Genomic DNA, 26519 nt, shown 5'->3' with positions numbered 1-26519 from the left:
TAGTGCGTTTGATAAAAGCACGACTGAAAAAAAAAAAACTTTCACAAACATTACTGTTGCATGGTAGGAAAACATACGCCCATACATAAACATTTTATACAACCAAACATTATTTAGAAATAGAAAATAGCATAAAGTATTTATGATCTCATTGGGCTACACTATAATATCCACACTGAGCTCTCACCTACTTGTTGAAGAAAGCAGTCCATGATGAGAATGGTAATTATCATCACCACCATAAATGGAGTGCTTACTTGTGCCCATCTGTTCCATGCTATCCCTGCATTTTCTCTTAATCCTGTCAACCAAGCTGTAGGAGACTCCTGAAATTTCCCTTTTAGAAATGGCAATTTTGAAACAAAAAGGCTAGAGGTCTCACAACTTACATGCGAACTTCTAGAATTTCAGTCTCAGTAGTTTGACCCTAAAACCTCTGCTTGAACACAGGAGTAGCTTCCTATAATACTCTGCCACATAATCTTTTAGAGAATGTCCATCTTATCATGTCGTTAACTGGCTCGAACCCCTCAAAGGGCTTCCCATCTCACTCAGAACTCCGATGCTCTCCATATCCTTCACGACCAATATAATCTGCCCTGACCCCCCTCGTGGAAACCACCAATTGCTTTGGTTCTCCTTCGTTGTCTTCCAGACTCACTGACTTTTTGTTGCTGTTCTGAGACACTGAGCTGGCCTTGCCCTTGCTAGTCCTTTCCACAAATAGTCTCCCCTTCATTTCATTCACTCCCTTCCCTCAGGCGCCTCCTCAAATGGCAGCTCTTCAAAGGGGCTTTCCCTCACCATCTTTACTTAAACAAAGCTTACCCGCCCCTCTCTATCTGTCCCTTTAGTTTTCTTTATTTTTTATAGACTGCATCACTCTCTCAAAATCACACTAATTACACAGTTACTCGTTCACTTGTTTAATGTCTGCTCCTTGGGGATGGGACCTTATTGTTTACCTCGGGAGCACCAGTGCTCTGATTGGTGCTTGGAAAAAAGCATTGGCTCAACAGGAAATGGGATTGAATGAATAAAAAATCAAGTATATGTATATTTTTAATATAGAATCTTAGTGAAACTAAACACAGTACCGTCAACGGAGAGGGAAGAGTAAGAGGAAATGATTAGAATTAATAACAAAAGTGTAAGTTGTCCTCCTAGTTTTTAAATGATTCCTCACATGCATTAGCTATGGAAGTAAATATGTACACAAATGACAGAATTTGGGCGATTGTGGAAATCATACAGATACGTCTGTGTTTGGATATCACTGGCAAAGGGTCTTGTTTCACCTCGTTTGGAGGGCACAGGGCATGTGTGTGTGTGTGTGGGGGGGGTCCGCTGTTTTAGGAACTGGCCAGGCAAGGGTAGGCAGGGATGGGGTTCAGAGGTCTACCTGTGAGCCATCAGAACAGCAACCGGGGAACATTTAGGCACAAATCCCCGATCATTTACGTCTGGAACTCTGTTAAATTCCAGTGCCCCCTCGGGACTGTGGTCAAGTCTAAAGTTCCTCCAGAGATGCCTTAATTGTACCTCTTACGCCCATATTTCAGACTTTTTCTGAGAAGACTCTTCCTATGGGGCCTAGAAATGATCTGACTTGGGCATGGCGGGTCCCAGAAAGCGATCTAGAGCCAAGTTAGCGGCACGAGGGTGGAGCTGGACCCATTCCCCAAGGCTCGGTCTCAGCACCTGCGCTCCGAGGAGACGCCTGGACACAACATCTTACGGGGAACAGGGAGGAAGCAGCGAGAGCCGCGCACCTGCACCGTCGTCTGACGCTGTGTGTGCCCACATGGGGGGGGGCATCTGAAATTTAAATCCAGACGTTTCCCAAAGAACACAAAGAGAAGTTCTGTTTATTAACTTGAATGAGGGAAGTGATTTCAAACACTTGAAGTGTGTTTATAAAGATAAGTAGGAATGGCAATATAATGTTTTTCTTCTTTCACACTCCAAATAACATTAACCAGAGTTTGAATGCAGATAGAATTTTGCATTCAGGTACTACAGACATAAGAAAAGGACGGAGATTTTTATAACAATAAGTGCATATTTAAGGATTTGAAATAGTGCTGGGACATGCTATACATACTATGACTAGATGAAGAATGTTCTTAATAGCTGAACACTAGGACAGGTGTGAAATACCACATAAAGGAAAATAAGATTTTAAGTTAAAACAAATCCTCTCTTGGTCTGAGATGACACATACTATGTTTTACGGCAGAGGAGGGCATTTTCTCTAACAAACAGACTGATAAATTTCCAGGAACTAATGGAGAGAAGAAATATAAGCAAAGTATTACTTAGAACGGCTCCAAACTAATTAAGTCAAAAGAGAACTAGCTTCTCCATTATCTGGTGTGTAGAATTACGTCTTAAGCATAGTTAATGATAGTAAAATACAAGATATAATGCAACTTACTAAAGATTTATCGGGATAAACCCCAGCTCTTAGGAGAGAAGCCTTCCAGCTGTCTACGTCTTCCTGTGAGTCACAGGCCAGCTCAAGGAAGCGATAGTCTTTGTATACATTCCTGGAATTAAAAAAAAAAAAATAAAATCATACTTTTAGTCTGAAACCAACTTCAAAATGATTTTATGTCATTGCAGACAATGATGAAACAAATGACAGTCCAAATGGATAATTCTCTGACAGTCACTGGAGGAAAACAGAAACAATCTACTGTATTTAAAATAATTAGCAAATTCTTATATTTATTATGTAATCTTTCTGAAACGTCACCTTACAGAATTCAGAACCACTTGCACTGCTAAGCCATGGGAAGGGAAGGAAACAGAAATGCTCTCAAGATGATACACTCGGTGCCAGGTCAGCAGAATCGATCGGCTGTTGCCTAGTAATCAATCAATTCTCGGAAATTATTTGCTAGGCCTACGTGGCTCATAAAACTTTAAAAGGTGTGGCAATAATCTTAACTAAAATACTATTCTAGATTCAAAACAGAAACACTCATTGATACCGTGAAAAGAAAACAAAAAAACCCCAAACATTAACCACTATTCAACAGAGTGAAATGCCTGTAAAGTGCATATTGACAACTGGGATAATGTTGTAATTTTATTTCTTTTCCTAACAGTAAAATAATACATGAGACATAATACATGTCCATTTAGAAAGATTTGGAAACTAGATAAAAGTATGGTGACAATCATCCATTTTTCACCGTTTACAGATAAACTTATTTTTTTATACTCTCATTCTATCAGTCTTTCACACAGTTGAGGTCTCCCAACCCCCTTCTCTCTCTCCAAATCTGACTCCTTTTTTACTTACCATTCTACTTTGATGTTTATAAAGATGGCATAAGTAAATGCTTGAAGTGTATTTATAAAGATAAGTAGGAATGGCAATATAATGTTTTTCTTCTTTCACACTCCAAATAACATTAACCAGAGTTTGGATGCAGATAGAATTTTGCATTCAGGTACTACAGACATAACAAAAGGACGGAGAGTGTTATGGTTCGTTTACTTATGCCATCTTTATAAACATCAAATTAGAATGGCATGATATTCATTAGTATAAACGTATGATAATTTCCTTAATCTCTTTCAATTGTTAGATAATTAGGTAATTTCCTTTTTTTTTATGATCAGAAATAATGCTTGAGTATTTTTATCCAAAAACTTTTCACACTTACTCCTCTTATTTTTGTAGGATAGATCCTTATAACTCTATAACTCTATAAACAGAGTTAGAGGATCAAACTTACAGTCATTTTTTAAGACACTGATATGCATTACCATTCCCCCCTCCAGAAGAGATAATCCAATTCAGATGGATACCAGCAGAATTCCAGAAATTAGTCTTTTTCTCTTCTTATTCTCTTCCAGGGTATTCTCATTCATGCCTAAGAGCCTTTGTGTACAACTAACCTCGGATGGCTCAGAGATGGGTATCTCTTGCCCCCAGTGCCCCAGATCCACAGTGTTTACTGACTTCTCTGCTTGACTGTCTCAGATGCACCCTGCCACGAACAAATGAACAACCTTCCCCTCTCATACCCTCTTTCATTTGCCCCCCTAAAAAGTACACCTCCTGATCACACTATCACCCGCCCTCAACGTCACTGCGGCCTCCCCACGGGGCTCCCGACATCACGGGGCTCCTTCCGATTTACTCTCCACACGGAATCCTCCGACCTCCTGAAATGGGAATCCGATGTTCTTACCCGTGGAGTCGAACACTCAATAGTCACCTGCTTTTAGGGAAAGACTACGCTGTCTATCGTGGCCTTTCAAACCCTGCACAGTCTGGCCCATAACTGTTACCCTCCTTTCCAGCTTCTTTCCACACTCTGCTCTGCCTTGTTTTGTTTTGTTCCAGCCATTCTGGCTTCCTTTTGCCTCCCCAAACGTGCCATGCCTCCTCCCAAGGTCTCTGAGTGTACCACTCTCTGCCTGTAGCTCTTTCCTTCTGCCCTCATTGCCCGACGAAGGCCTTCTCTTTCCTGAAATCCCAGGTCCTGTTTCTTTTCACCTGGCCGTCACAGCTCTTAATCACAGCTGTGAGTTCAGGATTATGTGTGGGTTTTCTTTTTTATTTCTTACTTATTTTTTCACTTGCTTATTTACTTAGATGCTGTCTATCTTCCTAACTGGCCCAAAAGCAACAACATTAGGACAGGGAATGTACCATTTTTATGCTTATCATTATATCCCCCAGGGGGTTCTGGGAAGACGATGACATAACCGTGCTCTGCTTCCCCTCCACTTCTAACTCAGGTCAAGCACATCTTCTTTTCTTGAGTGCAGTAGACTCTGGGACTGGTACTCCGGTACGGGGTGGCTAGATAGTTGTGGTACTTTCTTGCTCAGGGCTGAACAGAGCTTTGGGACCACAGCAGGAAAACTCGGAGGCAAGGACCAGCACGTACCATGCCTTGGGTTGGGCTGTCCCGCGTGGATCACAGGACTCCTGGGTGTCCCAGCCCTCTGGCCCTAAGGAGTGTGGGGGACTGAGTTTTTTTCTACCCTAATACAAAAGAAAGGTTCCCTCCCGGCGCCTCAATATGTAAACGGCCACTTGCCTACTTGGGGCCTGTACTGACTGGGAGGACCTGTGTCTTCCTGCCCTCACAGGACCAGTCCACTTAAAGTATCCAGTGGCTGGGGACGCCTGGGTGGCTCAGTGGGTTAAGCCGCTGCCTTCGGCTCAGGTCATGATCTCAGGGTCCTGGGATCGAGTCCCGCATCGGGCTCTCTGCTCAGCAGGGAGCCTGCTTCCCTCTCTCTCTCTGCCTGCCTCTCCATCTACTTGTGATTTCTCTCTGTCAAATGAATAAATAAAATCTTTTAAAAAAAAAAAAAGTATCCAGTGGCTGGACCTGTGTCACAACGAACAAAGCAAAACAAAAGGACACCTGATAAGGAGGTCTCACGGCCAGAGAAAGCGAGAATGAAGAGCGCAGTGAGAACAGCGTATCGGTGCAGAACCGCTGGGGAATGCAGAACAGGATTGGAAGGGTACAAGGAAAACCTCCTGAAACTAAACAAATACTATTTTTTAAGTCAAAATATTTAGTAGATAAGTTGAGGGAAAGGATGATGAACGTTGAGCCTAGAATTAACAGTTTCCAAGATCTTGCGGGAGAATTTTAAAAAATATAAAGATAGAGAAGACATGAAAGTGTGGCGGGAAGAACACCTAACCTGTAAATAGGAGGAGTGCCAGAAAAAGAAAGGGGAGGTGGGGGGAGAGAAATCATTATAAAATAGAAACTACTTTTTAAAAAAAAATCTTAACCTGATTTTTAAAAAAGATCTGAGTCTACGTAATTTAAGTACTATTTCATGTGTGCTTGATGAGAAAAGGTATCAAGCAGACATACATTTATACAATTCTTGAGCTCTGAAAAAAAATAAAACATTTAAAAGTCTTCTGTAAGGAGAGCGCAAGTTGCTTAGAAAAGAGAAAGAGGCAGACTGGCGCTGGTCCGACCAGGCAGAGGCACAAGGCGATGAAGAGGCATTCATGGTGTCCTAAGAGGACCGTAGAGGCCTATCCCCAGCTGGGACAGCCCCACACCCCGAACTGAGAGGTGCCTAAGCAGGCAGGAGAGGACAGCTGCACCAAACGGACGTGCAGAGCATGGTCAAGCTGAGGGAAGGTTAAGAGGGAAAAAGACGGAACTTGCAACATCCGCAGAGTTAATCAAAATAAATAACGATTGACCATCTAAGAATATGCAGTAGAAGGGTTACAGAAAGACCCCTACAGTAAAAGAGACACACTATTCAAATAGTCTAAAAGTTGGGGGACGGTAGGAGGACCTAACAGTGCTCCCCAGGTCTTCTCTGATGGGTGCCTGGGATTCCAGGGGTCTCGTTGTTAGGAGAAGTGGGTGTGAGGAGAAGCAGAAGAAAGGGTTTGGGGGAGAAATATTTGATAATTTGCCTCATGGAAGGATAGGGCTATGTACTGGTGATGAATGAAAATGTTAATGAAATTAAATGTATGATAGAACTCTCAAGCTAAAAACGAAGAAAAAGGAGAAAGTATCAGTCTTTTGATTGTTAAAAAAATAAGAAAAAAAGGAGGAACAAAATAAGAAATTTTTATAAGATGGCAGGAATACATTTATGTATATTAATTATGAAATTAACGACAGTGGACTGAATTCTCTCAGCTAGTTAATTTAGGTTTAAAAAAGTTACATATTTTTTGGAAAAATAAAGAACAGAAAAGAGAAATCAGACAAGCACAAAACAAAGAATATAAATTTAAGAATGGCAATATTAATAATAGACAAGATAGAATTTAAAAGTACAGAACAAGATAAACAGTTTAAGAGCCCTAAATAGAATAAAGAGAAATATTATACAATGGTATAAAGTATAATTGTGAAGATTGGAAAATACTCATAAAACTGTATCATATTAAATAGTAGGGAAGGAAAGAAAGCAAATGCTACTGCGAGAACTTGTTATAAGTATGTAACCAATTAAAATATAAATATAGAAAAAATTTAATATACACTTTTCAAATTGGACAAATACAGTGGACAAAAGTAAGCAAATAGAAGATAAAGATTTTTCATTATCCACAAAACATTTACAAAACTCAGTCTTACACTTGGACCTACACACATATACAATACCATATTTAAGAAACTTTAAAAAAGAGAGGTGCCTGGGTGGCTCAGTGGGTTAAGCTGCTGCCTTCAGCTCAGGTCATGGTCCGGGGATCCTGGGATCAAGCCCCATATTGGGCTCTCTGCTCAGCGGGGAGCCCCTTTCCTCTCTCTGCCTGCCTCTCTGCCTCCTTGTGATCTCTCTCTGTCAAATAAATAAAATCTTTAAAAAAAAAAAAAGAAACTTTAAAAAAGAGACTACATAGATCACATTCTTTGATCACAAATAAAAAAAAATTCTAAAAAGAAGAGACCCCAAAACCCCTTAAATATATACTTAGATGACCTTTATATTACAGAAAAAAAAAACAAAATAAAATTATAAATTGTTTAGAAAACAATAAAAATATAAACACATCATAGCCAACCAACGGAACACAGCAAATATTGTAGGAAAATTTATGATCTTAAATATGTTCATTATTTACAGAAAGGAGAAAAAAAGTCAATATTCATCTATAAGGATTATAAAACTGTGATAAAACGAAACAAGCCAAGAAGATGGAATTAACAGATTAAAACCAAAATTAATAAAATAGGAAATATAAAAATAACATAAAGATAATAAAGACATCCACAAATATTTTCCCCCTTAAGAATAGATAATGCTAATTAAGGGAGAAAACAAAAATATACAAGATCTCAAATGAGAACAGATGGAATACATAACCACAAATAGAGAGAAGATGGAAAAAAATTAAAATCAAGTATTATAGGCAATCCTATATGGCAAAACTAAGAACCTAGAGGAAACTAGTAATTCCCTAAAAAATGTAAATTACCAAAATTAGCTCAAAATCCAGTGGCTTTAACAAAACACTACATAGGCTATACTTCTAAAACTTAGATATGGGAAAATAGTCCATTCATATTAGGAGAAAGCCTATAAAATATATAGGATACATTTTTTAATTGAGAAAATTACAAAAATCTTATTGAATGGCATAAAACAAGATCTTCATAAATGGAAAGACATATCTGAGTGTGTTGTTTGATTACACTATATTCTTAGGTCTTACAAAGTGACCAGTGCTAGTTGGTATTCAATTAATATTTATTGAATAACAAACATCATCACACCCATAAAGATAGTGACTATCATCTTTAAAATACCTTTGCATATTTTATAATTTAAAAGTGATTTTCCATCAAAGCTTTAATATTTTTGTTAAAGAGGTAAGTATTTCAACATGTTTATAGAAGTGATATTCTTTGTTCTGATTTCATCATGATTAGAATGATTTCTCACTTTTTATTAATATTAATCTGACATAGCTTTGTCTCTTTTAATCTTTTACTTTTATCCATTTGTTTTACTTTTTAAAAAGATACACTGGTTGTAAATGCCAACAATATAGTTGGGTTTTCTTTTTCATCGCAATCTGAAAAGCACTGTCCATGACTAGGAAAGTCGGAATCCTGTTTATTCTTGCCGTAGCTATATGGCTTGGTTTTACATTTGTCATTTTGACATAAGCTTATTTTTTTATGCTCCTCTTTCCTCGCTTATGTTGACAAAAGTACTGTCTTTTTGACTTCTATATTTTTTAGTGGTTTTCGGTTCTACAGGTAAAAGATTATCTTCTTTTTAAAACGATTATCTTTAAGTTTTCTAAATCATCTCTGAATTCATTTTTATATATATGAAATTCAGAAATAAAACAGTAATTCCTGACTTCTTGAGGAATTTAAAAGGGTTTACTTTTTGTCACTTTATCTCACACATTTGCTAATCTATCAAGAAATATCTCAAATATTATTTCTGAATTATTGTTTTCACATCTCTTTAAGAGTTCACTTTTTTAGTTTAGTAAGCAATTTTGTTACATTTGTAAGCAATTATTTAAATGGAACTCTGTATGCTTAACTTGAATAAATATTTATCATTAGGCATCTTCTATCTGGACTTCCCCATCTGTAAATTCTTACTTGGACTCATTTTTTGAATTGGCTTCAAAGTAGAGTTGGCTATTTGGATTTCTGGTTGGCACAAGTATCCACATTTCTTGTGTTGATTCAGTGAGGAAGTATAGAAGTTTCTTCTTGTCTTCCTGTTTAGCTCCATTTTTCTTTTTTTTTTTTCTTGTTTCTTTTTCTTAAAGATTTATTTATTTGACACACAGAGAGAGATAGTGAGAGCATAAGCAGGGGGAGCAGCAGGCAGAGGGAGAGGGAGAAGCAGGCTCCCCGCTGAGCAAGGAGCCTGATGCGGGACTCGATCCCAGGACTCTGGGATCATGACCTGAGCTGGAAGCAGCCGCTTATCTGACTGAGCCACCCAGGTGCCCTGCTCCATTTTTCTTAATCAGGGAAAAGCATGCAATGGTCACGCATAAAATTTCAATCCAGTTCACTCCATGGCGTTTTGCAAACAGTTGATTAACATTGTTCCTTCCATCTCTGTTGTGTGTGATCTTTTGGATACAGCAAAGGACAGAGTAGGATAAAAGAAGCTTCTAATTTTTCACCATCTTAAAAGAGAAATCATTTCATTTCACCTTCATTAGCGACCTTGCGAAGTTGGTAGCAGAGATGTTTCATTGAGGAGACAGATTTTAGAGAGATCAAGTGACTCCCAACATGGCCCAGCAAGTGAACGGCGCAGGGTGGGTCTACCACAGTCCTTGGCCTATGGCCTCCGCAAAACCAGTATTTGTTGAGTGAGTGGAGCAAATGAATGAGGGAACAGATGAACGAACGAAAGAGCTATGGAATGAACTGGGACCGTGTTTATGTTTAAAACCAACATTTTCTATCTTTGAGAGAATCCTTAACATTCCACAGAAAATCTAAGATTAAAAAGTCTGAAGGGAAAAACCACAACAAGCAGAATAAGCACTTTTAATGAAAAGTGGGACATATTTAAAGGAAATATATTCTCCAAGTAGGAAAGTTTACTGTTGTCCAATTTGAAAGGCCGTGTCTTTGCTATAGAGCCGAAAGGGTAAGAGATGATCTTGATAGAAATCAAAATTTAACAGTTTTTAATGATCTAATTACCTCTACCATAGCTTTTAGCTACCATTTAAGTTTCCATCTGAGGCATTTCCAGTGCACAGTGTGAGTCCCATTAAGATGTAAAAGGTACGGGGAAGGCAGAGCTGGACAAAGGCCACGGCAGTTGCTGGCCAGCTGGAAAGCACGAAAAGTGGCGAGGGTGCAGACTTTCCACATTCTCCAAGCAGATCTGAAGAATTCAGCTTTGGCCCATTCTCACTGACCTTTCTCCAGAGTATTTTCTTTCAGGGTCTCTTCACATGGAAAAATCTTGATTTTTTTTTCCCCTCAAAGGAGAGCCAAATTCTTGAGAGGGAAAATAATTATCTGGTTGAAACATTAGAAGAGGGTCAAAGGCTTCTGGTGGCTTTGGCTGCTTCGTTTTTACCCATTTTCGAAGCCTCATCTTAGGCTGTGTCTAGACATCCAAGAAGAGTTGGATACAGGTCTAAAACACTGAACTGAGCTGATTTACTGGAAGTCTCATAAATTCTGCGGCTGTAGCTTCCAGGTTCTCACCACACGCTGTAGCTGTATAGATAACCCACAGCAATTTGTACTGACTGAAGTTTTTTGTTTAGTCTATTTCAACTGCAATCATGTAGATATGAGCTTCTGAATGATTTCACTATGAAATCAAGCTGAACCACGTGTTTTATAGTTTGAAAAATAAAAGTTACCTCCACATTAAAAATGAGCATGAGTAATTTTATCCCATAGGTAAAAGGGTTTTAAGTGCTACAGTGAAGAGAACATGACCACACGATGAGTCTGTGTTTTGACGAGATGTAGAACTTTCAGTCACGTGTCATAAGAATATCCTTAAGTATTAAAAATGTGAAGTCTAACTTGTTTACCTATGACATGTCTTTAAACATCTGGGTTCAGACACTATCTGTTCCTCAAGTCTTCTAAGTCTCCAAGCCAATTTTTTCAAATGTTTCTCGTATGAAGACGATTCTAGATAACATCCTTTAAATTTGTCTATGGATTTGCTCTATTTTAAAAGGATTTTCTGAAAGTGACACGCCAGCAACTGATCACCAATCCCCAGAGGCAAAATTAACTAGATGCAAGGAAGAAATGTGGTGGAATTTCTGCCTACTTTTCAGACTGTAAACTTTTACTACTGTAAGTAAGCACCAGCTAGGAGAATATAGTAAAGACCATGAAAAACACCTGTTGAAATCTAGAATATGCCACTTATTATCTTACAGGACATTTGGTAAGAAAACCTCTCTGAATTTCAGTTTACTCATCTATAAAATGGGGATAACACCAATATCTGTCTTAGGCTTATAATGATAATAAAATAAGGTCACATGTATGAATAGCTTGCTTAGAACAACGCCCAGCATCAGGTAAATATGCAGGTAAAATATACAAAATACAAAGTTACTATTATTCATTATTCTCACTGCCTTTAGGCCCTTTGGGCTTGATCTCCTATGAAACCAGATTTCTCCTGTACTATTTTAAAACAAAATAAAATTTATGTTTAGCATTACTACATTTCATCTAGTTAGTCTAGCCCATTTCCCAATTTGCTCAGATGCTCTGAATTCCAATTCTGGCAAATACTATATTCACAATACTTCCAGGTTTGCATTGTCTGTATTTTTTATAATGACATAATATTCCCATGTCATTACAAAGATATACTATAGAGCTAAACAGACTTCAAAAGTTCCCATGCCAGAGTTCCATCTTCTATTAACTGTGCCCACTGGGTATCAGCGTAAGACTTAAGACTTAATCACAAATCTATCATATATGTACTATCAAGTCATGCCCCTCTATTTTCCCTCATGTATATTCCAAAAGACTCTATTATGACCAAAGTATAGTATATCGACTCAATTCTACTAAAAACAAGTTTGGTTAAGCTGAACTTGTTTTTCAAGATTTGAAGCAAGTTCCTATTGACCACTGATTTCCTTTCTAAATGAATAAACATCAATTTTACAATTAATTATCAACTTATATAGCAGAGTATCGATGATAAACTGATCAATCAAATTTCCCGTTTGGTTATCCTCTCTGACAATCTGGAAAACAGCCTCCGGTGTGGGCCTCTCCGGATCCACCGATCCGACCATGTCTGCACACATCAGCACACTCCCAATGTCTTCACTTCCATGCAGACTCAGTTTGTGCTGCGACTACTACCTCGCAAACCTGCAAGTCCCTCTCCTTCCTCTCTGTTCACCATTTCACTTACATAATAAAACTCTGATGAATTACTTCCTTACTGAGGTCCACATCCGCGTTTCTAAATAATGCTAGAGAAAAAAATATACTGTTGTGCTTATTGCACTCCAAATTTATAACTACAAATACCAAATGGGCACCTAACTTCCCCAGGCATCCCTACTAGAATTCTGTAGTCATTCCCTGAAATCTGTAACATGCACTTGGCCACTAACACTCGGCTGATAATCTCACTTCATACTTCACAGGAAAAACACATACAACCAGATGAGAAGGATCTATCTTCTTTCTACCAAATACACCAGACTAACTGCATTTGCAACCATGGACTCTGCCTTCACCGTGTACAAGAACTCAGAAACTCAGACACTGAGTTTCCTCTCTTCTTTTTTTTTTTTAATTTTTTATTTTTTATAAACATATATTTTTATCCCCAGGGGTACAGGTCTGTGAATCACCAGGTTTACACACTTCACAGCACTCACCAAAGCACACACCCTCCCCAATGTCCATAACCCCACCCCCCTTCTCCCAACCCCCCTCCCCCCAGCAACCCTCAGTTTGTTTTGTGAGATTAAGAGTCACTTATGGTTTGTCTCCCTCCCAATCCCATCTTGTTTCATTGATTCTTCTCCTACCCACAAGTTTCCTCTCTTCTAATGTCTTCATGAACTTCTTACAATCATTCCCCCCTCTTTTTTAAAGAGTTTATTTTTATTTGTTTGACCAAGAGAGAGATCACAAGTAGGCAGAGAGGCAGGCAGAGAGAGGGGGGGAAGTAGGCTCCCCACCAAGCACAGAGCCCAACGCGGGGCTCGATCCCAGGACCCCGGGACAATGACTCGAGCTGAAGCAGAGACCCAACCCACTGAGCCACCCAGGCACCCCCGCCTTTTTTTTTTTACTTCAACAATTTCCTCCTTTCTACTATCAGATCATTCATATGGGATAGAAGCACATCTTAAAATCAACTGTCTTAAAACACACACACACACACACTTTCTTTTGATGTTTCCCATCCCCTAAGAACCACCCCATTTCTATTTGCTTCTATAGAAAACTCCTTATCTTGAACCATTTTCTCTATTCTCTCCTCTCCCATTCTTCCCTTTATTCACCACCACCACCCCCCCCTCCGTGAGATTAGTGATCCTGTCAGTCTGTAGACAGAGGTCTTATCAAGGTCATACAACCCATGTCTTTGCACAACAAATGTTCAATTCCTTATCTACACATTGCTTCGCTTCACTGCAGCATCTGACATCTTGACCCTTTCCTCTGTCTTCAATCATTTTCTTCTCAGGACTTCTGTGATACCACATTGTCTTCACGTCCACACCTCTACATCACTGACTACAACTTTTTAATCTCTTTTGATGTCTTCTCTCCCTTTGTTAGACCTTTAAACTCTGGAGTGTCCCAAGCTTCTTCCGTGGTCCACTTCCCTCTATCTGTGCTTTTGGCAAGGTGATCTTTCCAGCCTGGGAATCCTAAATACCATGTAAATGCAGATAACACCAGATGTTTACACTGAACTACAGACTCCTATATCCAGGCCACTATCTTATCTCATTTGGATGACATCTCCTTGGCACCTTTCTTGCTCCACTCTCCATAAAGAAAACACCATAACCACACATTACATCCTTACCCTGTTTAAAATCCTCTAGTAACTGCCAACTATAAGTAGGAAAAAATTCAAACTCCTTGCCATCACTGGCTTATCTTTCCAACCCTCAGTTTCCCTTGCTTATGCTTCTCCAACTGCAATATAAGTTCAATAATGGAACTTTAAGCGTTTATCAATGTATTTCTGGTATTTCCATCATCTAGTTGGTACTCAGTAACAATCATTGGCTGGGGTGCCTGGGTGGCTCAGTGGGTTAAAGCCTCTGCCTTTGGCTCAGGTCATGATCTCAGGGTCCTGAGATCGAGCCCCACAATGGGCTCTCTGCTTGGCGGGAAGCCTGCTTCCCCCTCTCTCTCTGCCCGCCTCTTTGCCTACTTGTGATCTCTGTCTGTCAAATAAATAAATAAATAAATACTAAAAAAAAATCGTTGGCTGACTACCTTTCAGCCTTTTCTCAGCATCCAAAATTCTTCAAAGACTAATGATAATGAACCAATGATACCAAGATGGTACATTGTCATAAATTAAGAATTAAACCAGTGAATTCAATAATATAAGTTTAATAAACCAGGACTATGAATTATTTTTACATCTTACAGCAAATATTCCTCATTTCATGTATTGAATATAAAAAGGCAATGCACTAAAACTAGAAATTATGATAAAAGTTGAACAGAAAGAATTATAAAACCACTGATAATAAAGTAAAACTTCCCCCCAAACTTATGTCAAATAGCAACTCAAAACTATAATTATACACTATTTACTAAATAGGTAAAATAACATTACACACCAGATTGAAACCCAGAACATGTAGCCAAAATTTTATTCAGAGGAAAAATCACAGTCATGTATGTCTTATTATTTAAAAAAAAAATAAGCAAAAAAAAAAAAAATCACCAGAAGTTGGAAAATTATAAAACAAATCAAAGCAGAATATAGGATATGATAAAAGTTAGTAAGTAATTATGGAAAATGGAACAAACATTGATAAATTTAAGAGTCCATTCTTTGATGAATCAAACAGTGAAACTGAGCTCTGGAGTATCTAGTAAATACAAGGTGAGAAAAATTATCAAAATCAGAGATGATACATATGATTCAAAAAGGAGAAGATTTAATTTTTAAGAAGATGCTTGGTAGACTTCTATGATAGTAAATTTATATGTATCAATGTTGGTTACAAGTTCTTAAAAAAAAAAAAAAAGAAAATCAGAATCATAAAATTTTGCCTGACCAATATTCACAGGATAAATTGGGGGAAAAAATTAAACCTCCTTTTAAAAAAAAATTATTTATTTGACAGAGACAGAGATCACAAGTAGGCAGAGAGAGAGGAGGAAGCAGGCCCCCTGCTGAGCGGAGAGTCCAATGCTGGGCTGGATCCCAGGACCCTAAGATCATGACCTGAGCCAAAGGCAGAGGCTTAACCCACTGAGCCACCCAGGCGCCCCTAAACCTTCTTTAAAATAGTTTTGCTCTCAGAGAGTTTTATAGGTCTTACTTTCCAAATTTTAAGAGGAAGATTCTAGGTTGGACATCTCTGAGATATTAAAAGGCTAGTACACATTGTAAATCTCTAAGCGGTGAAACTGCTATGCGTGACTCTCCAAACTTACTGACCCTAGAATCTTTTTTCTTTGAACTTATCACAGGGCCAGTATTTTAAAGACCAAACTTTGGGATAATGTTTCTACAAGCCAAACTCACTTAGGAGTACAAATATAAAACTTTAAAAAATATATTTGGAAATAAAATGTCATAAAATTTTTCAAAATCTGACCCCGAAGATCAAAACAATCTTGAAAAAGAAGAACAAAACTAGAGACATCATACTCCCTGATTCCAAACTACATCCAAGAGCTACAGTAAGTGGGGCTGCTGGGTGGCTCAGTTGTTAAGTGTCTGCCTTCAGCTCAGGTCATGATTGCAGGGTCCTGGGATCAAGCCCCGCATCAGACTCCCTGCTCAGTGGGAAGCCTGCTTCTCCCTCTCCCACTCCCCTTGCTTGTGTTCCCTCTCTCACTGTCTCTCTTCTCTGTCAAATAAATAAATAAAATCTTAAAAAAAAAAAAAGCTACAGTTGGGCATTGGCATAAAAACAAACAGAGATCAATGGAACAGAATACAGAGCCTAGGAATAAACACACACTTATATGGTCAGTAATTTAGGGCAAACGAACTATGAACACACAATGGAGGAAGGGAAAGGACAGTCTCTTCAAAAAATGGTGTTGGGGGCGCCTGGGTGGCTCAGTGGGTTGGGCCGCTGCCTTTGGCTCAGGTCATGATCTCAGGGTCCTGGGATCGAGTCCCGCATCCGGCTCTCTGCTCAGCGGGGGGCCTGCTTCCCTCTCTCTCTCTGCCTGCCTCTCTGTCTACTTGTGATCTCTCTCTGTCAAATGAATAAATAAAATCTTAAAAAAAAAAAGAAAAAAATGGAGTTGGTAAAACTGGACAGCTGCATGCAAAAGAATGAAACTGAACCATTATCTTATACTCTACACAAAAATTACTCAAAACGGATTAACACTTGAAGGTAAAACCTAAAACCCTAAGACTTCTGGAAGAAAACATGGACTATAGTCAGCTATTTGACACTATCTTTGGCAAGGATTTTTTGGATTTGACACCAAAAGCAAAGGTGGTAAAACTACATGAAGCTAAAAAGCTTTTGCACGGCAAAGGAAACCATCAACAAAATGAAAAAGCAACCTAATGAATGGGAGAAAATATTCATAAATCATGTATCTGGCATGGGGTTAATATCCAAAATATAAAAAGAACTCCTACGACTCAATGGAAACAAAACAAAACAAAACAAAACAAGAATCTGTTTTAAAAATGATCAGAAGAATAGAACTGGAAGAGATTATGCTGAGTGAAATAAGTCAAGCAGAGAGAGTCCATCATCATATGGTTTCACTTACTTGTGGAGCATAAGGAATAACACGGAGGACATTGGGAGATGGAGAGGAGAAGTGAATTGGGGGTAATCGGAGCAGGGGACAAACCATGAGACGCTGTGCACTCTGAGAGACAAACTGAGGGTTTGGGAGGGGAGGGTTTTGGGGGGTTGGGTGAGCCTGATGATGGGTATTAAGGAGGGCATGGATTACATGGAACACTGGATGTGGTGCATGAACAATGAATCCTAGAACACTGAAAAAATAAATATGTTTTAAAAAAAAATGGTGAGAAGATCTGAACAGACATTTCTTCAAAGATGACATCTAGATGGCTAACAGGTACATGAAAAAGTGTTCAATATCACTAATCATCAGGGAAATGCAAATCAAATTCACAAGGAGGTAACACCTCACACCTGTTAGAATGACTATCATCAAAAAGACAAGAAACAAGTGGTGGCAAGGATATGGAGAAGAGGGAACCAACCTCTGTTGCTGTATGTAATGTAAATGTTGAGTGTAAATTGTTGCAGTTACTACGGAAAACAATATGGAGGATTGCTCAAAAAATTAAAAATAGAACTATCATATGATCCAGGAACTTCACTTCTGGTATTTATCTAAAGAAAATGGAGAAACTAACTCAAAAAGATATATGCACCCCGTGTTCAATACAGCATTATTTATAAAAGCCAAGATATGGAAGCATATATGCCCCTGCACAGGGACTGGGGGAGGGGACAAAAGATACAAACTGATACTGGATTGCTTATTCGGGAGTTGCTAAGAAAGTAAATCTTAAAGGCTACAACACAAGACAAAAACACTTTGTCTCACAGATGTTACCTAGACGTGTGATCATTTTGTTACGATTTCAAATCATTGTGTTGTCTATTTGAAACGAATGTAATGCTATACATCAATTATACCTCAAAAGAACAAAAATCCAATCACGACAAGTAGGGTTTTTCTTAAAAGAGTTTTCTAGGGACGCCTGGGTGGCTCAGTCGTGAAGTGTCTGCCTTTGGCTCAGGTCATGATCCCAGGGTCCTGGGATCGAGCCTGGCGTCAGGCTCCCTGCTCCGTGGGAAAGCTGCTTCTCCCTCTCCCACTCCCCTTGCTTGTGTTCCCTCCCTCGCTCTGCTCTGTCAAATGAACCAATACAACCTTAAAAAAAAAAAAAAAGGTTTCCACCAGGACTACAAGGAATACTAAAAAGAGAACACTGGCATTCAGTACCACGTATAAGCCAATCACTCGCCGATCCGCAGGGTTTCCTTCTAGGCTATAATTGCATTCTGGATATTCCCATTTTCAAACCCAAGCTCATCAACAGTTCCTCGCTGCGTTAGGATAAAGACCAACCACCTTAACACGGCCTGCAGGGCTGTAAGTGACCTGGACCTCCACTGTTGCAGGCCACACTCCAGCTATCAGTTGCGTGAACACACGAAGCTTCTTCCTGCCTCAGGGTCTTGGTATATACACTGTTCACTCTGCCTGGAACATTCTTGCCTTCTCCCTTCACTCAGTCTATGTTTTTGGTCTTCTAGTGTTAGCATCACCCCTAAATTCCCCAAATGGTTAAGTCGCTCTCACATAAATTCTCACAGAATTTGTCATTAACAGTTGTAATTCATTCATCATTATTTGCTATGAGTCTCCTTGCTTGTACTGTAAATTCCGTGAGTAGAGAACATGCTTCTGCTCAGAGAACCCAAGTAGAGCACCCAGCACATGGGGTATACTCAGTAACTAACTGTGAATGCTTGACTGACTGCCTGAAGCAACCACCAGTGACTGAATAGCTCAGTGCTCTTCATTTCCCTAAAATACTTGTCTTTGTCTTTCAAGATCACCTCGAAGATCAATGGGACAATTTTACATTGGAGGCTGGCTGTTGTCTGTTGACTCAAGTGTTATGATTCATTGCCAAAGAACAAGTTTCTTTAGCCCGACTTGATTTAATATTGTCTTTTGATATTTCCTTTTCTTGACATAGTAAAGAGTTAGTTAATTAATTAAAATTTGGAATAATTCTTTTTATAGTTTTTAGGAAAAAATATTTTAAAACATAAAAGCATTGCAAAACACATTTACTGTAAGTGCATTTGCAGAATCAGCTGAATCACCACCAGCCCTGACTTTCTCTGGCTGCCAATGGCCTCGGCGCCAGGTCCATGTCAGTGTTCATCACAGTCATGAGGAGAGAGCTAAAAACACGAGTTTGGGTTATAATGGTGGGGGTCTTCCTTATGAGGAAAAAGATCATAAAGAAGGCAGATTATAATTTAAATGGTAGAAATTCTTACCATCTAGGACATTTACTATCTAAAGATTCTTCCTCACACCCAAATGCTAATTGTCATCTGACGTAATATAAATTAAGAAGATATTCTAAATAAAAATAGAAAAGTTTGGAGGGCCTTGTTAGTGGGAACTCGATCTCCTGGCTTCTTGTTGGGCTTTTGGCTCCCGGCCGCTTTTCTCCAGACTTCATTATTTCCTCCCCAAAAGAGGAGGAGGACTGACTGATTTGATTAGTGTGTTATAAAAGAGAAATTGAGCAAGCTTGCGCCCGCAGGACACATGCATTTCTCTCCCATTCCAAGCAGCTCTGGGGAGTGCTGCCTGGCGGCCGAGCCCTGCGGTGGCTCCGATGTGGTCACGGCCGCTGGGGACTGAACTAGTAGAAGACATCTGGCCACAGATCCACACCCATTTGTTCATGCCTTATCTGTTTGTTTCCTGTGTTTCTGAAAACAGCAACAACAACACACTTTAACTGGGGGGTGGGGGGGTACAATTTATTGGGACCCTTATAATTCCAACAGAGAGGGGTGGCTTTGAAGAAAGGGTACTGGGTCCGGCTTCAGATGGGCTGGACAGGAAGCGGCAGAAAGCCTCGTGAGTGAGAACGCCCGGTAGGCAGTGGGCGACGTGGGGCTGGTGTCTCGGGATAATAAATAATAACCATACCACATGTGGCTGGGAGGCTGGGTGCCATGTGAGTTTGTTTATTTTATTTTAATACAGCTCATTAGCTTCGTTAAGCATTCTCCCGTAGGAGACCAGCCGAACAGCCACAGGTCATGTGTCTACTTGGGCATAACCAAGAGCAGGCGGACGAGCCAATATGACAATATCATTAAAAAAAATACAAAACTGTTGCTGCAAAATCCAAGCTTCATTTAGCTCAGAGCGACGAAAGACTTTAGAAGGGAACAAAAGGCAACTGGTGAAGGAAGCCGAGAGAGAACCACAATGACTCTCAGTCTGTCTCACCGGGTCAGAAGAGGTTGTGGTAACGATCTGTTGGAGCTCAGCATTTCTAAACGCTGAGGAGTGGATGGAGAGTGGCTACGGGTCCCTCCAAGCCGTGCCTGATCACGTGCTAGGAAAACGTGCCGCCAGCCCACCCTCGTCTGGCCTCGCTCCCTTCCGGGTTTGTTGGATCACCTTCTATGGGACCTTTCATTTGAGTTAATGACTAGTAATTATTATTTTTTAAACTTGGCAAAAACTAGTTTTGAAAGCTTTAATGCATAAGATTTATGAGAAACTGTCCACCCAGGAGCAGTGACGTTTGATTCCAGAAGGCCTAGTGTTGATCCACAAGCCAAGAAAACAACTGGGAGATAACAGGAAGTTACTAATTCATGCTAGGCCCCTAACACCTACAGTTTGATGAGAATTCTTAGAGCCTGGGATTAGGGTGAGGATATTTATGTAAATTTATCAGTATTGAGATACTATTGTAGAGAAAAGGGTAGAGGACATTTTTAAAAGAATGAAAGGGGCTGGCATGGTTGGGGTATAAATGGTTGGACACCATGGCTCCCCACAAAATCAACCTTTCAAATTATTTTTTGAAGGATTACTTGTGGATATTACTATTATTTAAATCATGTCAACTTATATCAAAGGCAGTTCCTTGAACTCATTTTGGAAAGTTATGTCTGTACCTTTATCACGTGAAAACACAGGTTTTTCCAGCCTCTGTTGTGGGGCTACAAAAAGATGTCTTGGGCACAGTGGGAAGTTTGGGCCGTTTGTGAATAGGGCATCTGGGATGGGCTCTGACGCTCTGGCCCCACACAGGGGATCAGCACCATCTACATTCTGGCTCCATGGACCGTCCCGGGGCCCCTCAGTGAAAGCAGGACTGGGGTGAACAGTGTACAACAAAAATCACAGAGCAGTGCTTAAGGCCCCAAATCTGTCCACACGCATCCGTCTCCTAGCCGCGAGACGTCTGTAAAAATCTGGTCTGCAGGATGCTTGACGGTGGAGTGACTTGTCTGGGGAAGCCGTTTAGCTATATTCAGCATAAGAGACCTAACTGACTCTTGCAGAAATCGGATTGAGAAAAAAAAAAAAAATGAAGCGCTTCAAAGGCAACTGATGTCTCCTGTGAAAGTGTAACCTCTGAGCAGAAGGCAGTGGTGATGGCAGAAGCGAGGGTGATGGTCCCGGCTCCGTGGCCTGCCCTTCCACCTGTCAGGCCTTTCCATGCATGGTCCCCCCGCTCCCTTGCCTTCCTTACTGTCTGGCCAACGTCCACTTCTCCCTGCAGCCTGGACTCCTACATTCCCTCCTCCGAGTCCTCGCCCAGAAAGCGCTAAATGCCCAGGTCCTCCGCTCTTCTGGCTCCCATAATGCCCTGCTCACCCCCTCGGAGCTGAACTCCCACCGCCTTCCATCTGTGAAACCTATGACCGCAAGAGGTGGTGAGAATATAAACCACATCAGCGTAAATTTACATCAACTCGTGGGTGAAAGGTCCATCTTGGACTAGTAACAGCCGAAGAGATCTTGAAATACATCGTCAACCTCAAAGTTTCTGTTAAGGAAAACCGCCTTGCCAGGTTATCTCCATAAAAGATAACAAGATCGGATGAATTATGTATCTGGTTCCATCACATGGCATTCTGTATCATGGCGCTTGGGTGTTCATTAAGCGATTTATTTGTTTAATAAACATTTGTTGAGAAGCTACCTGCCAGGCATGGTGCTAGGCCCTGAGGGACACACAGTGATTGAGACAACCCTCCTGTTCTCGTGAAGCCCATACTCCGGTGCTTCGTACCGACGTCAGCTTGCCGACGGCGAGCTGAATGCTAAGACACCAACCACCAATCATTTATTCAGACTTCAGTGCCCAGGTGCTCAAGCAAATCCTAATATCCCAATCGCATTTCCCTCTCCCCCCGAAACAACAAGACAAAAAAACAGACATCTGTTTTGTTCTAGTCAGTTTCATCACTTTAACAGTCACTCAAAAGACTGAAAATAATTCATAACCCAGATAAAGGAAATCTTTACAGAGCTCCTCGTGGTTTTTAAAAAATTGCTGTTTAAAAATGTACAGCTACAAAGAGGGTTTTTGACCAGACAGCTGTTTCAAAGAACAATGATTTCATGTTTTAAGACTAACTTTAAAATTGAGATGTCTTTGCCTTCCAGGAAAACTCGGCAGCTGTGGGGATTACAGCACTTCTCTTTCTTTCACATTTCACTGGATTTAATTTTAAGGGGGGAAAAAGATATAAAAGAGAAAATTGCGTGCAACACACAACAAAACCTATTGCAAAACAAGCAGCTGCACATATTTTTAACTATAGGAAAAAGCAAAGGCAACCCCAAATCTCTCTTTGGCTGAGGAAGGAGACATCTTAGCTCTTTTTTAGTGAAATATACCTCTCTCCTCGCTAAACTTACAAAACACCCCCCCCCCACACACACACACCCAGCCCCATCTCAATAAAAGCAAGGTAGACTTGGTTTTCTACAGGAATAGAAGGCAGTAACCAAAGTGGCTTCAGGAAATACAAGAGAGAATCGGTCACAAACAGAGCGTGTAAGTAATTGCTGCCTCATACTCCTTAGTGGCCACGTCCTGACAACCACTGTGGGGCCCATCCAGGACAAGGGCAGCTGGAGGCAGCCTCCAGAGTAACTAGAAAAGAGGCAGATGAGGTTAAAAGGCCAGGGTGAACCTGGCAGGTCAAGCACTGTTGGGAGACAACATGAAGCCCTGTCCATTCCAGCCATTGCCAAGAAGGGAAAGAAACCGAGTGGAAACTGACAGTGTGGCAAACTTTCGGGTGATTCAAACAAACCCTTGATAATCAGGTCTCCCACAGTGGCCAGCAAGGATCGAAGGTGGCTGGGACCTGGGAAAGAAGGAGCTTCGGAGTAAACAGGCAGGCTGTGCCACGCTGGCGGAGATGTGGGGGCACAAAGACAGTTCTGACCCAAGCGGGGAGCTGGAGTCTGAGCCAGCCACATGAACGCTCAAGGTGTCTGGGCTGGAGCACTGTACTTTTCTTCTCTCTCCTTAGGAGGGACAGGGGTCAGTTTCCACTGGGGGATAGTTACCAGACGAGAAGAATGAACTGTATACATAAATGAGGAATCTGAGACTATGTCCAAGAAGAGTTACGCCCAGCACCCCAGTGGTCTAACAAAAGATGCTTCCCGATAAATTCGGCGTGACTTTAAAAAATTTAATTATTTTTATTAACATATAATAAAAATTATTATAATAATATATAATAAAATTATTATTTTATTTATTAACATATAATAAAAATTCACAGACCTGTACCCCCGGGGTACAGGTCTGTGAATCATCAGACTTACACAGCTCCCAGCACAGAGGGACATGTAAGATCCGGAGCAGATGAACAGTGACAGGTTACCCAGAATCTCCTTATCCCCTGTCAAAACTTTCACCCATCAATATTCCTGGCAGTTTCATTCTTTTGAGTCTTGAGAGCTTTAGGTTTCTAAAAGAATCTGCATGACGTGACAGAAAAAAGCACAGATTTTGGAATGAGAAATTTAAACTCTGGAACTCATTAATTATGTGTTAGTTTTATGACTTTCAGCCAAATAAAGTTCTCTGAGTCTCGATCTTCTTGGTGATAAATGAGGACAGTATTATCTAAAAGGTTTTTTCTTCAAACGTTTATTTACTTATTTATTAGAGATACAGACAGAGATGGAGACAGAGCTAACAGGAAAGAAGCAAAAGGAGAGAGACAAGCAGACCCCCACGGAGCGGGGAGCCCGATGTGGGGCTCGATCCCAGGACCCTGGGATCATAACCTGAGCCGAAGGCAGACACTTAACTGACTGAGCCACCCAGGCACTCTTCTAAGAAGGTTTTTAGGGACGTGATATATGCACAGTATTTAGCACAGTGCTGGGTAGGAATTACTATTAAAATGCAAATGTTCCTAGAGAAAGTTATTAGCTCACAAGGCAATTTTCTGACGACACAACTCACGGAGAAAGGAAGACTAAAGAAGGCGGCGAAAGAACGGAGGCGATGAGGATTCACCGCGGACAGACCCACCGCGGACAGACCCACCGCGGACCCGTCCTCTCAGCATACTGAGCCTCGGGAAGGCACTGGGTACACAGGCACGGAAGCGGGTATAACAGGTTTTCATCTTGCTAATCTATTTTAGATACGGTCTTGTCTAGAGGGTGCAACATGCCACTCCTGGGCCCCTTGCCAGTCCAGCATTAGATTATCTAAAATTTCAGAGCAAAGAAATGGGATGATCAAGAAGGACATCAGATTGCTCAAAGTATCACTGAGGAACAAACAAGCTAACATTTGAGAACAGACAGTAATGATGGAGTCGGGCCTGTAAACCGCTTGACTCCTAAGCGCAGAACCGAGACGAAGCCCGCTCATACACTTCTAAAACGAATACTAATTGCTTATGCTGAAGACAATAGCTATTTACCAAGGAATTAACAGAGATGAACAAATACGCACCAACACTTTGGGGTTCGAACTGCCTCGTGGGAGCACAGAGTGGACCCAGGGAACGAGTCACCTTCTCGCTCAGCATGTCGTAAGCACGCTTACTTAAATCGAGTTAAATGGGGACACTGGCCCACAGGTTACCTCATCTTTACTTGGGGGCACCATTTTCCTGGTGCCTCTCCTCTCGAGACTGCCATTGGGGTAGTGAATTTGCAGACCAGGGAGAAAAGAAACCCGACTTCCAGTGGATGGTTCATCTCGAACCCTGCCATTTTACCCTCTCTGTGAACATTTCCACAACCCCCCAGGCTCCTTTCTGTGTGTCTCACCTCAGCTTCTTTCAGTCCCATTGTGGTTCACTAGAAATACATTCCTCGCCACACTCCGGCCAGCTCCCTTCTAAAAATTTGGAAGAGTTCCTTGTTCCTTAGGTTCAAACCATTTCAGAGCAGCTTCAAAACATCCCATAATTTAATTCTGCTCAAACATTCTCTCTCTCCAGCACCACACACTGAGAAACGACTCAAGTTTTCATAACTTGCGCTTATCAATAATCTCTTTCCATAGAAACAAACCTGCTGCTCCCTGAACACAATTTTCCGTCTCTGGCTATGACTTCCCATTGCGGAATGCCACTGCCTTCTCTCTTTTCACTCCATTCACAACAATACTTCAGGGTAACACAATAGTTCTTGCATCAGACTACTCATCTCTCACTGTGTGTGTGTGTGTGTGTGTATATAAAACTTCGATACCGTTAATGTTCATAATGTTGAGTGTAGTGCCTCTCCTAAGCTTTCGTGACTGTTTTTCTTGTTCCTTCCTAATATTAACCTGGAGTCTCTTTTGGATGACTTTCTAAATGCTTAACACCGAAAATAATGTATGTAAAAATGAACTGTAATGTATAGCAGCCCCCACCCCTTATTCGCAGGGACTATGTTCCAAGACCCCCAAGGGATGCCTGAAACCACACACAGCACGGAATCCTAGATATAGGTCTGTGATACAGTTTGATAAATTAAGCACAGTCTGATACTAACAACAATAACGAATATTAAAATAGAACAATTTTAACAATATAGTACAACAGAAGTTATGTGAATGTAGTCAGTCTTTCTCTCTCTCTCTCTCTCTCAAAATACGGCACTATACTCACCCTTCTTGTGATGATGTGAGATGAGAAAATCCCTTCGTGATGAGTGAAGTGAGGTGAAAGACACGGGCACAGTGACCTAGCCTGAGGTTAGTATTAACCTAACGATACATCCCAAGGAGGATCATCTGTTTCCAGACCGCGGCTGGCCGGTTGGCTGTGGGTAACTGAAACCATGGATAAGGGGGTCTACTGTAGGAACTTGTATGTGATTATTCAGGACCATTTTTTATATCTTTCCAGAACAGGCAGTTACCATTAAGTAAATGTTGACTGAAGCTTAAGACTGGGGGGAAACTCCAGCAAGCGGCCAGCTCAAGGACATTCATAAGCAACAGCAACATTCACTTCCTCATTCATGCACTTTTTCACTCATTCCTGAATAACTACTATACCCCAAACACTGAACAACTGTGACTCAATTCTTGCTTTCACAGAATTTATATTGAAACAGGGAAGAGAGAAAACAAACAAAAACCAAACACATCAGGAAGTCGTAACGGTTATGAACAAAACAGAGCAGGAAAGGGTAGAGAATGACGTAAGTGCCTCGTTAGAACGGTCCGAAAACGAAGCGGCGACATCTGCAAAGAGACACGAAATGAAGACAGAGCAGGACTCCTAGACAGTTCTGGGGGAAGGACATTGCTGGCAAAGGAAA

At 40.6% G+C, this 26519-nt stretch overlaps 1 protein-coding gene across 5 annotated transcripts in view; it reads right to left on the bottom strand.

The window, feature by feature from the left end:
- Positions 1–26519, bottom strand: part of DNM3 (dynamin 3) — a 546523-nt gene that overhangs the window by 99699 nt on the left and 420305 nt on the right. For all 5 annotated transcript variants that reach the window (XM_045084619.1, XM_045084617.1, XM_045084615.1 and 2 more), the window contains one exon: positions 2438–2549. In XM_045084619.1, coding sequence (XP_044940554.1) covers positions 2438–2549 — 112 coding nt within the window. The remainder of the gene's footprint in view (positions 1–2437; positions 2550–26519) is intronic.

The sequence above is a fragment of the Mustela putorius genome, unplaced genomic scaffold (genome assembly GCF_011764305.1).
Source record: "Mustela putorius furo isolate JIRA1106 unplaced genomic scaffold, ASM1176430v1.1 tig00000785_pilon_pilon_pilon, whole genome shotgun sequence".
Lineage (NCBI taxonomy): Eukaryota > Metazoa > Chordata > Mammalia > Carnivora > Mustelidae > Mustela > Mustela putorius.
This window is presented reverse-complemented; position numbering and strand designations above follow the sequence as displayed.